This window comes from Lagopus leucura, unplaced genomic scaffold (assembly GCF_019238085.1).
Source record: "Lagopus leucura isolate 7727_CA_CO unplaced genomic scaffold, USGS_WTPT01 Super-Scaffold_100008, whole genome shotgun sequence".
Classification (NCBI taxonomy): Eukaryota; Metazoa; Chordata; class Aves; order Galliformes; family Phasianidae; genus Lagopus; species Lagopus leucura.
The window spans coordinates 5,508,366-5,525,050 of NW_024962265.1; the positions used below are offsets into that span (position 1 = coordinate 5,508,366).

The 16,685-nt window shown below is 36.5% G+C and overlaps 1 protein-coding gene across 2 annotated transcripts in view; it reads right to left on the reverse strand.

Moving 5' to 3' along the window:
• Positions 1-16,685, reverse strand: part of UPF2 (UPF2 regulator of nonsense mediated mRNA decay) — a 56,037-nt gene that overhangs the window by 16,841 nt on the left and 22,511 nt on the right. For both annotated transcript variants that reach the window (XM_042872526.1, XM_042872527.1), the window contains exons 9-16: positions 13,393-13,501; positions 11,902-12,015; positions 11,308-11,424; positions 7,420-7,605; positions 6,700-6,903; positions 5,856-6,131; positions 3,983-4,166; positions 882-1,021 (exon numbers count right to left, since the gene is read on the reverse strand). In XM_042872526.1, the coding sequence (XP_042728460.1) occupies positions 882-1,021; positions 3,983-4,166; positions 5,856-6,131; positions 6,700-6,903; positions 7,420-7,605; positions 11,308-11,424; positions 11,902-12,015; positions 13,393-13,501 (1,330 nt within the window). The remainder of the gene's footprint in view (positions 1-881; positions 1,022-3,982; positions 4,167-5,855; positions 6,132-6,699; positions 6,904-7,419; positions 7,606-11,307; positions 11,425-11,901; positions 12,016-13,392; positions 13,502-16,685) is intronic.

The window sequence follows — 16,685 nt, forward strand, 5'->3', positions numbered from 1 at the left end:
TATTTATTACTGGGATGGTCTTTAATCACTGGAACAGATTGCCTAGAGAGTTTGAGTACCCATCTTCAGAGAAAACTGAACACTGTATTGGGCAACCAGCCGTAGGTGAGCATGCTTTGAGCAAGGGTAGTTGGACAAGATCTGCAGGTGTCCCTTTTCCTGCTCTCAAACAAACATTTTTTATTCTAATGATAGTATTAATCTGTGGGCAAAGCCACACAGCCAGGCAAACTTCATAAACTTAGATGCTGAGACATCAATTGGAAGACAGCTTATTAGTAAACCAAATCAACCCAAAACAAGAGAAAAAGTGTTGCCTATTTCCTTGATAAATTCATTTCATCATAATACTAACATTATCGTGTCAACTTTGCTGTGCCATAGTGACAAGTTGGAATTTTTATGTACGTCTGCTTTTCTAGTGGCTACACCACTTTTGATTCGACAGATTACTGGCACAGTAAACAAGGAAGGTCATTATTTTCTATAAATCTTATTTATTCCCATTACCTTGGCACACTCCAAACACCTGTTATTTTTACTGACTGCTTTGTCATCCAGTCAATACATTTGCTTCTACAACAGATAAAGACAACGATCTGAATGTGTTTTCATGCCAAATTACCAGAGGCACCTTTCCACTGAAGAGCAGCACATACTGAGTAAAAATGACAGCTCAAGTTTCTATCAATTTCTCCAGAATCTCAGACACATTGCATTCCAATTTCTGTATACAGAGAACTGGGACAGATACCCTCAGTGTACTGACTTGGTTGTGCATACCCGTATTTCACCAGCTAACTTGTGACATACAAGGGCTTCAGAAAGTATCAAAATTACTACTTCTTTTTACACAAGACAAGGTAAATCATTAAGTTCACCTCTTCTTCTGGCTCATTGACTTCACTTTCATTTCCAGATTGCTCCTCTGTTTCTGCTCCACCTTCTTCTTCTTCTTCATCCTCTTCCAGATTCTCCCCTTCTGTAATGGTATCTTTGGAATCTTTGTCATTCACAAGACCTGCAATTTGAAGAAACAATTAGAACACTGCAAAGAAATGAAACTACTGAAACTGCATTGAAGTGTAAGATCTTCAAGCCATTCTAGTTAACTTGGTGTGCAAAAACTGAAGTGCAACTCTCTAAGCCTCTACCTTTTTTACAGGAAGATGTCATTCAAGGTAATATCCCTTACTAATATCCCTTACCTGCAACACTCCTACAGTAGTGGAAAGTTTTTAGGCTCTTTCAGTGCTTTGGTGTGCAATTCAGCAATAAATTTGTACTAGAGCTGTTTTCAGAGAAAATACTCAAAGGTTGAGCACAGTTCTGATATTTAGGAAGAAAAGCAAAGATTTTTTAGAAAACAACTATTGCAAAAATTAAGCCATCCACTGCAAAACAGAACAAACTTTAAAAGATTGCATGAGATAAAACATTATGTGCTAATTTTTTTCCCTGCCACATTAACCTACAAAGCCACGAAATCCTCCAGAGGACCATGGCTCAATCAACCAGAAAGTGATGCCAATGTCAGCCTTCCAGAACACAACAAATCTGTTTTTCTAAGGAGGCAAAACAGCTGCCATACAGTTTAACATTCATACTTTGAAATCTTCCTAACCACACACTTAAGGTTTACAGCGAGCTTAAAGATTTCTGGACAGCAAATGAACACATCACATCTGTGCTCAGGGCATTCCTCATTCATTCTCTGCCACACACACAGAACAAATGCAGCACTATGCAGTTCCTAACCAGAGGTCTGGATTCTGAATGGACAAGTAGTTTGGAGCATACCAGAGTTCTTTGTTTTGTGTTTTTTTGTTTTTTTTTTTGCACTGCTTCCAGCTGCTTTTAAGAATTTCAGTACGCATATACACACAGCCTGGTCTCTTTACAAGATCTCAGAAGGCAGTAGCTAAGATCAGAAAGACCAGTTTAAGGAAGAGGTGAATCCTTGCATTTATGCTTCAGTGAGACAAAATATCAGAAATGAAATGATTTGTGTATACAGCTATATGGTAGTCAGATTTCAGTTGTGTGAACACATAACACACCTTTTTCCATATTCCAAAGTTTTCAAACCATTATTTTGTCCTTTTTATAAATGCTGTGCTCTTCAAAATCCATGCTGCTCCATAACTATGCAAGAGGTTCATTCTCATTACAAAAAAAAAAAATCACCAGAGTGGTACAGGAAGTGGCCAAACCCCAACTCAAGGTCTGTATGGAACACTGTATACCTCACTCTTATGCCTGGAGTTAACTTGAGATTGAAAAAAAGCAAAGCGCATTGTGATCTTCAGCACAACATGCTCTTGGTACTATTTATTGTTCATGGGCCAATGAGTTGTGGAAACAAACAGCTCACGAACTGCAGTTTTAGTAAAGCTCTTACTAAGGTAAGAAAAAACCCTAGTTTCCTGCAGACATGTTCACATCTGTCATCACAGTCCTCAGAGACCAGAAAGACAGATGACGATCTCCCTGAGACCAACATCCAACAGTCCTAACAAGACTGTCCCACCTTATACAGAAGTTTATCAGCAAGTGTAGTATCACAAAACCAGCACATTTCAAAGGAAAAGAGGGTGGAAAGTCCCTTTTTAAAAGGTTGGACTGCTGATGAGTTTTGCTGGTGCCAGAACAAACACAATAAAATGTTGTTCTCCAGTACTGGCTCATACTCAGTGAACAAATCCCCCCCAAAACACTTAACTACACTGAATTCAACTGTTAGAGCCACAGCAACTCAGAGAACAAAAGTTCTTATGATTTGTACAAAGGAATTCCTGAGTGCCTTGCAAAAGAATTAAGTTACTTCTTACTTACCATACTGAGAGCATAAAACCTAGCAATTCAGATCATACCACAACAAAATTTCTGTGTTTCAGTTACTACCTAGACAATTTTAAGGCACATTAATTAAAAAGCCAGCATATTAAAGATAGAAATGCATCTTAAAATATAACTTCCAATGTATTTACCTGGGAATTGCACAATTCATCCCACTGGATTAAAGGATATTCCAAAAATTTAACATGTCTACCCACATGAAATGTTTACAAGGCTATAATTAACATACAAAATTTAAATATAAAAGCTTGTCATGAAGAAGCTGGTATTCAAATAAAAACTGATGATTAAAAAACAGCTCTGTATAATGAGAAATGAACATAGTAGTTTCCAGTAACTAATAAGAAAGGCAAGCTATAAAATGTGTTAAAGTTAACATGATGACAGTAGTTTTAGACAAATACTAACCCGGTTTCTTTCTGCCAGCTGAGCTGTTTTTGCAAGCCTGGCATTTTTTCTTAAAATGCAGTGATTTTAAACATGTACATGGAGCAGGATTTAAAAATATAAATTCCAGCACTCTGAGCAGGAACTACAGGCCAGCATTCAACTTGGCTGACAGACAATTCAAAGAAAAAAAGTTTAATCATCCAATCAAAGTCATCTATCGGTCTCTGCTGAAATGACCCATCCAAAATTAATTCCAAAAGAAATCTAAGGATTAAAGTACCTGACAGCATTTGGAAAGCAACACATCTCTCTTCCACTGCAGTCTTACACTAATGCTTCCTTTGACAACAGCAGCTTCAGTCAAATCCAGACTTGGGAAGGAACAACAGATGCAAGCAACCGATCTACCAGAATGACTGGTGAGCACTGACAAAGGCCAATTCAATCAACAGGCTACAACACCAGTGTGCAGGAACTCCCTGCTTTTTGTATCAGGCAATATAATCATATATACTTGGGTGGTTTATGGTTTTTTGTTTTCAAATACTCCATCATATAAGAGTTACAGAGATTATACGATCTCAAGGGAAATTACAAAAATGCAAATAAAGTAGAAGAACTATCAGGACAATAAAAGCATCATATAATGAGAACAACAATACTTACCATCGTCATCGTGACAACAGTAACCTAAGGAATACACAAACACAACCCCTAATGCTCATTCTCTTACCCAGTTTTATTAAGAATTCTCGTTCCAAGTCTTGCACCTGTCTGATAGCTTCTTCCAGAGAGCTGCAGAGCTTTATCTTTGGTCTGAGGAGTTCCAGTGTATCACTAATCATATAGTCAATGTCTATAGGAAACGGGTGGTCTTTTGTCCAGACATCCAGACTTTTCTTCCACCAAACGTACCGCTAGAATGCAAAATATTCAATTAAGCTGTAGACACAGTGGCATTTATAAACTGTTTCACTTACTAAATTCTTAACACCTGGTCACATTTATTCAGTAGAAAATGCGAAAGATTTCACATCACTACTCTACTTCACACAACCACTAGATATTTTGCTAACACTAAGTTATGACTGACAATGTTGGGCATCACAAACATTAAAGATATTCTTATTTCATTATAAAGACTCTTAAAAGTATGAAAACTGAGCACAGAAAGCACTGGTAAAGGAGGTGCCATCCAAAGGCAGATTATTAGTTTTTTAAAGAGATGAACACTTAGAAACTGTCCAGCTTTTGAATTCTTCCTACGTCTATTTTCAAGACAATTTATTTCCTCCAAAGCCTATTATGGAGGCGAGGGTGCAGTAAATATTACAAAAAGATCTAAGACTGTAGCTACCATCAAGTCATTTATCATCCAGCTCATTTTATAAAAAATTAGTACATGTAAGTTGCAATAGAAATACAAAAATTAAATCTGACTCAAGAAAGAGAATCTCACAGCTCAATGTGAAAACAAAGAGAATGCCAAAATTGTGTCTGAAAATGAAGGAGTAATAGCAACTTTATTGAAAAGGTGACAGTCAAATGAACATCTGTTGAAGTCATATAAAAAAATACAGTGATTCCTTCACTTATTTGGGGTTTAAAATACATCTGATATGCAGACAAAGGATTTGCATTCTTAAAGAAGGAAAACACACATTACATTATTAATTTGAATATTCTTGTTTTAGTGTAATTTAAAGAAGAAAGCTGAAAGAAATCAAGTCCAAACACTTGTAGCATTAGCCACATAGACTGGAATTCTTCATCTTCCCAAGGAAATGTATTTTGGTTTCTGAAACTCCTGCTATGACATCTTTTCCCCCTTAAATCCATCAGACAGAATTCTCCTTTCTGCATCTTTTTGCTATTACCTCTCATTCTCTCTCTCTGCATTCCTTCTTCGCCAGCTCTATTAGGCAGCTGAAGACAGCAATCTAATCGCTCCCTATTTAACCTTCCCCTCTGAACTGAGCAAATTCACAAGGGAATCACAAGCCTCCTGATCATTTTGGTGACCCTCCAATAGATTGGGCTCAGTCCCAAGGTTCTCATCTACCAGGAAACCCTCAGCTGGATAAAAATGTTTTAAACGTGGCCTCACGCACCAAGCCAAAGCAAAAAATAAAATCCCTTTCTTCAATCTGCTGGTTGCACTCTTGCCAAGACAAAATAGTGATGAAATTCAACAGCATACTACAATTGATGCAGAACTGACTCCTGTGTTCACTTAGTCTAGGAAGTTTGACTTTGTTCCTGCAAAGCTGTTTTCTAGATAATTGGAACCAGACTGCACTGTCACACAGAGCTACTCCATCCCATCTGCAAGACCTGATACTTACCTCCACTGGATTTCACAGGGTTTCTGTAAGGCCATTTCTCCACTCACTGAGACACCCTAAATGACAGACCTAAATCTTCACTGAATCAACTGCTAGGCCAGTCTGTTGGAGCAAAAGTAACATCTACGTGTGGACATACACTTTTCTTTAAAACAAAACAGTTGCTCGGTAGAAAAGACTTGAAAAACTAGAGAACAACCAAGAGAAATAAATAATGGACTGAGCTGTTAAAGAAATCTGTGGAACAAAAGTTTATAATACCTGAAAGTATACAAGGAAGCAATCAAGTTTTCGTTTGCTGGATCCTCTGTCAAAATATTGCCCACAGGTATCAAGGATTGTACACACAAGTCTGATTCTGAAAAGATGCTCTGGAGGATCCAGTGGACTAGGACTCCCATCAGGGTTCACACCAAATGATGTGAATGAATACAGAGTTCGAAATATTACAGCTGATTCCACCATGCGGTAGTTGTAAAGCTCCCCCAAAAACTTGGCACTGCTGATCCGCCGCTGGTTAAACTTTGGCTGGTTAACCTTCATGAAAAAAAGGCAAACAAACCAAAACCATCTTATCATGCAGCCGTAACAGAATCTGTGTTTTTATTTTCTTTAAGAGAAAAGCAGTGTAAATATCTGATAAAATTCATCACAACACAAGCTACACATATTACACAAAACTAAAAAGCAATGAAGATAATTATGAAAGCTAGTCAGCAAGTAGCCACTATAAATATTCATACACATTTGACATACTTTCATTCTGAAACCTAGGACTGTTTTTTTTACTGTCCAGAAAATTGTAATTATAAACTGTCCAAACACGGGATAGTCTCAAGTGACTTAAGCCCCAGCAATGTGACTATGCTGCATAAAGACAAACTGCACATCCTTATTAGGAAAAGGAGGAAAACAACTGTCCTAGGAATCTGTAATTTCTTTTTACTAGATTTTAAATGATCCTGTACGAACAACTGAAGGATGGGTAGAAAAGTCAGACAAAAGAGAACATAATAATTCTTTCCTTTAAGTGGGATTATTTTACTGTCTTCCTTCCAATGTAAGTAGATGCATACGGGTTAATCTTGATTTTTAATTTTTATACCTCCATTCCTAGTCGAATATCCTCTAGCACTCCATCCACAACATGAATTCCAACATCTTCCTGGTAAAGGACCAACCCTGCTAAGAGGTTGGCCACACAGTGAATGCTATTATATTTCACATTCCAGATGTTGATCATGCAGCATATGACATAGTCTTTTACTTCTGTATCCTGCCAAGGCAGTTTGCGCATCTGTCTCAGGACCTGAGCAAAATTTTAAGACAAGCTTCACATTTTGGCACATAAAATATCAAAATATTTTCTGTTACCCAATGTGCTCCCCCCTCCCACACACACAGTTGGAAGAAAATTCCAATACACACCTGCAAGGGACCTAATTGGTTTCTTCAAACATCTTCTCTATCTGTAGTAGCTACGGAAAACCTTATAGAGACAACTGAACTGCTGTTCTCTAGCTACTAATCAAACTGTTCCAATCTGCCCCATAGTTTTCTTATTCTCACAGTGTGTATTTAACTGTTATCTTTTATCTCTGACTTTGAACACAAGATATTCAGCACAAAAATTCTAATTTCATTCTGTCTGTTCAGCTCTTGATGTGGAGAATATAGATCTGTCTGTATTTGAAGAAACAAAACAAACTTAACAACCAGAGATACCAGAATGATTCCTACTCCTTGCAATTAAGAAAATCACCATCAAAATTTTATAGTATATCACCTTCAGCAACGCCTCTATAAAAGACTTGAAGAAATTTACCTTCTCTGTGGTGACCTTTGAGAGATCCTTGTAAAGAAGCTTACGAACATATTCCTGCAAGGGAGGACGTTTCTTCTTCACAGTTTTTTCAGCTGGAGGGGGATTACAGTAATAATAGGCGTTCTCTACCATTGTAACATAGCGTGCATCAAGATGCATTGCTTGTTTTTTTCTCATCATTTGTTCCTGTAAATGCAAACGATCAGTTAATGATGTTGGTTACTACATTCTCAAGCCACTTTTAAGTCTGTTACAGTTAAGTTTGGAACAAAGGAAACAAAAGATTGCAAGATGAGACCCAAAAGGTTGGCTGGAGAGAAGAAAAGAAAGTATAGATGATACGGTTCTATGGTGTTGTCAGTGTTATTTCTCTTTACAAGCTCTACTTTTATGAAGGATAGCCACAGTTTAACTTGAAATCTTAATGCATTGCTTAGCTCAATAAAATAGCATTTTGAATAAAGCTCATTTCATTAACCACGTCGAATCTAACACTGCTGAAATACTCATTTCTTGACCCACGTGACGTAACAACAGGAGAATACCAACCTACTTCAAACAGCAATGTGCAGCTCCAGAAAGTTTGTATTGATGGTTTCACAGGAACTTTCAGTGGTCTAAGCAATGGCATTTTTCTTATTACTTGCTCTGTTGTTGCTATTTACCAAAGCAGAATAGACTACACAGAAAACTGCATCTACCACAAAGGAATATTTTGGGAAAAAAGAATGAGACGTGCCAAAGCTTGTTACATATGTCAACACCAATTACTGTGATTGCTAGGACTGTCCTCATTTTCCCCTCTGAATATCATCTTTTCTCCATATTTCATTTTAATACATACTTACAAATTCTGTGGCTTTTTAACAATTCCTTAACATAAGATTCTGTACAAAAACAAGTACTAGTTCTGGGCTGCTGATTTTTACAGCTGAAGAAGATGAGCTTCATTAGATTACAAAACCTTTCTGTGCACATATATGCACATAATTCTACAAACTGCATTTTTAAGGTACATCAAACTGATATATTCTAAAACACTCTAAGGTGGTTCAAAGGGAAAAAAAGATGCACAGAATTAAACTACTTTTTCAGTAGAGGTCACCTACTGGTAATACACACAAATACAAAAGACAAACACGTACACACACGTATTTGTGTATCTCTTCATACAACCCAGTCAAACAATGACAAGGATATAAAGCTTTGTTGAAGATGCACCCATTTTTCAAACCAATGAACTTTCTAGTGAACTTGAACAAACTCAAGTTTCTTTTACCAGACTGTGGTTCAGTTAAACTGAAATGTAAACATACTTGAACAGTTCCCTAGCCTTGGGTTTCAACTGTTAATTCAATGCCAAAGAACACTTTTGCGTAACAGTAACACCACAAATAGTGTAATTTTCCTAGATTGTGTCTATCTATTGCTTGGGAGGTCTCAATATGACACCAGCACTAATGCACTTCATTTTTAACCTTTTCTATGACACAAATGGCCTCCTCTTTGATTCCCTGCAAGCGTTCCTCTCTAAATGGGAAATTCCTGTCAGATAACAGAAAATTTACAGACACTTAATGGATGCACAGCACTTTAGCAATTGGGAACGGAAATTGCTTTATGTGCTGTTTACGCTTAGGAGGGAAAAGGCACTTAAAAGCAAAAAGTTTCAAAACCTTATTGTGTAATGCTAGGAATATTCTGTAAATTTTCTAGATGCATCAGGAGAAAGCACGTTTGTTGTCTTACGACACTTGCTATGCTCTACAAGCTGCTATCCTGCCGCTCCACGTGTTTCAGCACTTCAGAAACAAGTTTTTAACTTTCTTGGAAGCACTATTTTTATAGTGAGCTAACATATTCTAGCTTTAACTAGAGGTAACTACTTCATCAAAATGTCTGTACATCAGGATTCTACTGTTTCAATTTGATCAATAGAACAAGTCAACCTAAGAATTGAGCTACTGGGTAACGTCAATCCCATGTTTACAAAAACAAGTGATTTTGCTTTAGAGTTTTAAAAATAATTTGGTATCATTCACTACATCTAAGGACTAAAATCCTTAAGACTGATGCAGTCTTTTGGATAGCAAAAACAAAGCTACAAGTATTCCTTTAAAAAAACAAACCAAAAAACAACAATGGTGTAACACAAGAACGGTATTTTATCATGATAACATTACACAAATATATGTGAAGATAACGCTGACCTTCCTTCCCAAGCAACAATTCATGTGACACATTTATCAACATACCAACCCCACAACCAAGTTAATGTTGTATCTTATTTTTTTGTAATTACGTACAAGGGATGGAATTTGAAAGACTCGCTGGAGTTAAAAGAAATAAAAATTGCCCTATTTAAAGATTCATCTTTTATAAATCAGTAATATACCACAGTAGCTCCATCAGCTGGCAAATCTTTAGAAAATTGAGATATTCCTGCTTCCTTTCAAAAAGGACTCCGCAACAAAGATTTGCAGTTAATTTACCCATCTTTTTCCTCTTGTGACAGCCCCAGAGCAATAAATGGTGTGACGTTCAAAGACGCTGAGAAAGAAACTGTTTTTGTGGAAAATAGGTTGTACTGCACTATATCCAAGTATGTAACAATTGCTGCTCTATTAACTCCGTAGGACAGAAAGGCAGGCTATAGATTCAAGAGAAACACCTATCAAGCGTAAGCCTGTGCTTTGGTGAGATAGGAGATACACGTACAGAAGACAATGATATTATATAGGCTTTAAAAGCCTTGCCTCTACAATGAGGCTCTGAACCTGTAAACTATTCCCTTCCAGGAGCACAATCTATGTCTGCTTTCTCCTCCACATGCAGTGACTACTTTCAATACTGCAGATGCACATCTATAATCTTGCCACAACGCGAGGATTTGAAGGTCAGCAAGGAACATTAAAACATTTAGTCAGGCTTCTAATTAAAAAAAAAATGGTTTAGTTACTGGATTGCATCTGCTTTAGCTGCTTTTAATTTCATGCCATTTCCTACTGCTATTGTCTACCTTTGAAGCAGTTCAACCACATGTCTTGCCTTGGACTAAAATTTTTAGGATTACCTTACAAGACAGGAAACATTATTAAGGAATCAAATTCATACAGAAAAAAGAAGCCCCAAACCAGCCCATTATTTTTAAATCTTTGCCAGGACTTATCTAGGCATAAGGATAACACTTCCACACTTATTTCAATTATCATGAACCTCTATTTTTAAAATCCCTTCCTCCAGTGTCTTCAAAAACTTGTTCTTCAAATTGAGAACCGCAGATGGTTATCCAAGGAAAGAGACTACCATGTTCCACAACTGTCTTCACCTCCCATTAAAGCACCTTCTCCTGTTCCATTTACTAATGCTTTCCCACACATAGTATCAAATACACTATTTGTAGTTCAAGTGCAATAGCTTTTGTTTCAGAAACTTCTTTTTTAAGTCATGAACAGAATTAGAAATCAACGGGAGCTCTGCAGAAAATGCTCAGAAAGCAATTCCCACAGTAGGTGCCCAGTGTTGTGTAAGCTACTAATAACAACAGTTGCAAGTCCACAAGACTACAAAGGCTGATATCACCAGAGCAGACTAGGATGTAGTGAGCCCACCTCAGCTCTAATCCATAAAAAGGACTTCAGGAAGACTCTCTCATACCAACTTTGTTTTTATTAAAAGACTTCAGGAGGTTATCCTCTCTGTGCACTCAGGATAAACTTGAATGAAAAGTTTCACTTCCTGGTACCCAAACATTGTAACTGACATCAAAGACACTATTCACAAACACTGCTAAGTCAGACCAAATCACAAACCCAGAAAATCATTAATTGGTTTAACCCAGTACATGACAGCTCCCCTCACACATAAGTCAATCTGCTTCCCTCTTACCAGAAGAACACTGGTTCTTAAGTGAGATTCTGGTGATCTAAAGAGAAATCTTCCACAGGTTTCCAACAAAGTACAGGCCATTTCAATATGGTGATGAGAAAAGTCCGACAGAAGCATCTGGAAGGCATTTACATAACAACACAAGTATTAAACATCTCTCTGAACTGCAGAAAGCAGTAAGTTTTAACTACTATACCTTATACTATTGAGGTGTATCACAGTCTTTAAGAAAAAAATGCAAATTAACTTCACTGTTAACAAAATTAGAAATATTCATCTAATTAAAAAGTATCCCACAAATAGCCTAGATCCAAAATTTAGACTCTACCATTACTTTCCAAACAAATTCAACAGCAATTTGATTACATTCAAATGTGTATTTCAAAGTGTCCCTTCTATCATACAACTATAATATTTCAATTTCTGGAATGGCTACAGAAGTGTCCTCATATGCTGTAACAACAGACATCAGGATTTAAAACATCCCATGCAATGAAATTATTACAGATCAACATCAAGAGTTACCTGAATAGAAACATGATAGGGACATGATATCAGCATGTAAAAACATTTGTACAACTACTAACCACCAACCTTTAAACAGTGAAGAGTATCATTTTTGGAGAACATCTTAAACTTGGTAAGCTCACCAATAAACCTCACAGTTTTATTCTTTGTTTCAATGTTGATCTGGTCCTTTTTTCTTACCTGAAGAAAAAAGAAAACATGTTTGATTTTAAAATACCAACTTAGAAAATTGCTTTCAGCCAAACATTTGTAAGTAGCATTGCTATTTAGAAATGTTTGACATTTCCTCAGTTTCTCATGCTCTCTCTGTTCTTGCACTTCTTCCCCTTCTGACTCTGACCCCTCCCCCCCCAGAATTCTTCACTATTCTTTACTAAACATTTATAAGCACATATCAACCATCAACCACTGCCATCACACTGGGTACAGCAAAGTATCAGCTAGATTCTATTGTATTTTTTGACTCTGTAAGCACAAGAGTAAGATTGCTACTAGTATGGAGATTCTGAACATTGACAGCTTTTTCAAGTATGGTTTACCAAAGAGCAGCCAGATGTTCTTTTCCATTTGATTGGTTTGCTTTAAATTAGGTATCCAACAACTTCAATGAAAACACAGCTTTAGCTCTAAGCATAATCATACCAAACAAGACAATTTTATTTCTCCACAACATAAATAACTTGTCCTGAGAATAAGGAGTTCATTTAGGACTTAAATAGTTGCAGTTAACAATTAATACATATTTTATGTCAGTATTATGAACAAGTTTTTAAACCTGTGCCATAAAACTCAGAAAACAGAAGGAATCAACACTGTACAGGATAACTAATTCTACTATGTGAACTTAAAATACTGTAGAAAGAACAACAGTGAAAAATACCAATCAGTTTGTGGTGTGGAACAGACTGCCCAGAGAGGTTGTGGATGCCCCCACCCTCAAGGCCAACTGGATGGGGCTTTGAGCAACACAATCTGGTGGGAGGTATCCCTGCCTATAGCAGGAGATTGGAACTAGGTTATCTTAAAAGTCTCTTCCAAGCCAAAATATTCTATGATTCTATGATACATTCGCGAGGATGAAAACTTTGGTTAGTGAAAACTGTAAAAATCAAAACTTTAGAAGTGCTATATTACAATTGCAACCACTACATTACAGCAGTAACTTCATAATGGGGGCCTGGTTAGAATTAAGTCAATTCTCATTCCCAGTGCAAGTTACTAATTTACAGAAAGCTAACACTTTCATCTGGAGTAGAGTTTATAAGATTTGCAACTTTCAACTGTTACACAGCTTACTTTAATCACTATTTAATATGGAAAATAAGAAAGACACTACAAATAATGCATATATACAGATACTTGATAAGTCAAAAAAAAATTAAAATACACAAATCAAGCATTTAGGAACAAATCTGCTCAGATGGCAGAAAACAACTCTAGCTTGAGTTGCTGAACTTAAGAATTAGCATCTACATGATGGAAAGCATTACTCCTTCCCAAAAAATTACCATTATAGAATTAGTAAAATTGAATGCAAAAAGCTGAATGAGGACATACATGAAATCTGAAATCTCCTTTCAACATGGAGCAAAGATCCTCTGCTACATCAGACATACAGGGATGCAATGTGGCAACCAGCCTTGCATAAAATGGTAGCAAATCCAACCTGCAAACAAAGGTGACACGTATATATAAAATGAGATTACAAAATAGACAATCAATTTATGTTCAAGGTTATAAAAAAGTGTTTATGCCTACAAGCAGAGTTACTGTTCTGCTCGTGAAAAGAATGACTGTGAAATGGAAAACACCATCTTAACAATGGAATTTGACCTCTTGCCTTCAAGCAATTTCCAGATACGAGAAATATTCAGACACATTGAAATATACAAAATTAGAAATCCTTACAGTGAGCTCCATTAATTATTGGTTTGGGTTTTTTTTTGTTGTTGTTGTTTTTTTTGGGGGGGGGGGGAGGAAGGGGCAATTTTTGTTTTGTTTTGAGTAATTGCAAACAAAACCAAGGATGTTTATTCTTACAGTGAACTTGTAAATGAATGCAGGAATGTCATTACATCAAGGAAACCTCAACAGATGATGTTAAGTGGGTGAAGTGGCAACCTCAACTAGCAATCACACTAATTGCAATACTGCAAAAATATAAGAACTTTCCTTATTTTCATTCATCTTTCCTTAGTTATAATCCTTCATAACCATTTCATAGCAACACCTGTTTCCCCTTAGGGAATTCTGGTGTTCAGTTCAAGCTCGTACTTTGTTTCTTCTCATTACAGAGTATCTGGCTGCAAAAATGGAATAAACGCCTTCAAACTTGATTGATGGCATCACTTCACAAAAGACTGAACAATAGAGTGCTTTGCATAACTCTGTATATACCACTTATGTTCTGAAAATAAGGCAAACAGGAGATAAACCCTAAAAATCATCTTTTACGTAACTGGAGAGAAACATTTAACTTTGGATATCTGAAGAGAGAAACCGCCTGTGAAAGGAAAAATCTTTACTTCACAAAAAAAAAAAAAAAAAAGAAAAATAGAGCTTGCCCCGAAACAGAGCTGGATTCACGAAGAAAGGAAGGAAATCAAGACAAAACCTCGAAACTGCAGCCCATACAACAGCAGCAGCAATGAAAATTGGGCAATGTCAAAGAAACAGGGAAAATTCCATGTTTAAATTGTGGAAGAGAAGCATAAAAACACACTACCTGAAAAAAGCAAAGCTATGTGGCTTTTGCACAAAACTCCAGGTGAAACATTAGAGGTATCCCAGTTACCTATTTAACAGTTTTATTCTCTTGTTAATCAATAACTGAAGTAGTATTTACATTTTTTGAGCTTGTTGGAACACACAGTCAAGGGTGACTAACTACAGCAAATTACTACCAGGCTTATAAGCATTTAGTCATTAACTCAGAGCAGAAGTGAAAGTCTCATTACTTTATACATACGTGCATGAACTAAATTAAGAAATGACTTGGGCTGAGATGAGGGGGTGTGCTTTAACTGAGGGAGTTTCTGTGTGGGATCTCTTAAAAAGCAGCACAAAGTTTTATTCTAATCTGAACAAGTAGCTGCCTGCTGAGAGCTAATAATTTCATCTCTGTAAACTGAATATACCTGAGGGAAAATTAAGTCTTACAGTGCATCATTATTGCTTCATCACAGGATACAAAAGGTTTCTTCATGGGGTAGAATACTAAAACTGAGTGTTTCTAAATAGGTGAAATATAATAAGGAAAAGCCTTGGGTCAAATATTATAAAACTGGCTATCAGACACTGAATCTGTTCACTTGCTCCACGGGAAACAAAATTAGCATTCAAAAGTGGAGAAACTGCAGTATAGGTGGCACCACCTACTGGTACCTGTATTTATAGATAACCTAAGTTCTAGGACAGAAACCTACTCAACTCTGGACCTCACAGACTGCACATTAGTTAAATATTTAACAAACTTTTTAGTTTAGGGTTTTTTTTGTATATTTGTTTGTTTGTTTTTTAAGAATTTCAAATGTCAATTTACAAACAAAACAAAGACTTTGTTCAATTAAAGCCTTAAATGCAAAATTTTATTAGAAAGCGAAGTGGACATTTTGGACATTCATTATCTGAGTTCCTATTTAAGAGACAGCTTAAAGCACAAAGCAACATGCAAAAGAGAACTGCCTTGAAAGCACAAACATAATCCAGATAAATGAAATGTATTCATAGGTCTTGCACAGGTAAAAACTGCCACCTGCACTACTCAACAGAAAGAACATGATGCTGTGGAATTTTCATGCCCTCAGTTTTATTTATTCAGCTCTGGCATAAACACCCTATCTTAAGCAAATCTCTCATTTTCATCTGCCGAAGAAAGAAGCACTGAAACTTTGAGAAGCCAATTTACATTGAACAAAGAGGGTCCTCTTACTGAGAATTCTCAGGTAGGAAGCTGAATGAAGACAGACATACAAGAAGTGTACATATCTGATTAGAATGCTCAGAACTATTTAACACTCACGAGGCAGTTAACTTCTGAATTAAGAACAGACACTGTTAAAATGCAAAGAGCAACAGAACTCTTTGCTCTGTCCATGTTCAGCTTCACAGATCACCATATGTAGGAATGGGAAAGAAAAATAAGTCAGAAATCACAACCCTTATTTGAGCATTTACCTAAATACTTTAGAACTTGAAACCTTAAAAGGTATTTTAAACTTCGGGTTGAATTTAAAAAAGAAAAAAAAAAGAAAAAAAAACCCAGCAAGATTGTAGTATGCAAAACTGTGTGTGTTTCTGTGCAGGAAACTACTTCAGATAGCAAAAAATTGCACAAAGATGTCCTAAAACTGCAAACAATATTAGTCAAATCATTGTACTGTCACTTTAGTACAAACCACACAGTCCTGAATTAAAAGGCTCATTCTTAGTTTTAAATCAATCCTTCCCTGAAGATCTGAAGCCACTTTTATACTAGCACTGAAAAAAAAAAAAAAAACCTCCAAAAAAGGCTTTCTGTTTGCAGGTTCAAATTGAAGCTGGAAGCTTAAATGTGATGAATTTGTAAGTATTCAACAAAGCAAATTAATGATGTTGTATTTTGACCCTAATCAAGTGACAGTTGAGGAACAGCTGCCTTCTTTTCTGACAAATTAAGTTTGCATTTGTCCCAGCCTACACAAGCCAAGGGAAACTAAGCAAGCTCCCGAGCAGCACTATGTAACAATTTTGGCCTTAAAGAGTTTTCACTACTCCTCAACCACTTCTCCTTAAAGTTCTGTATGTTCTTGGTGAAATTATTATGTCTGCGTATTTCCTGAAACTGTGATCACTCCAAAGAACAGATGTTA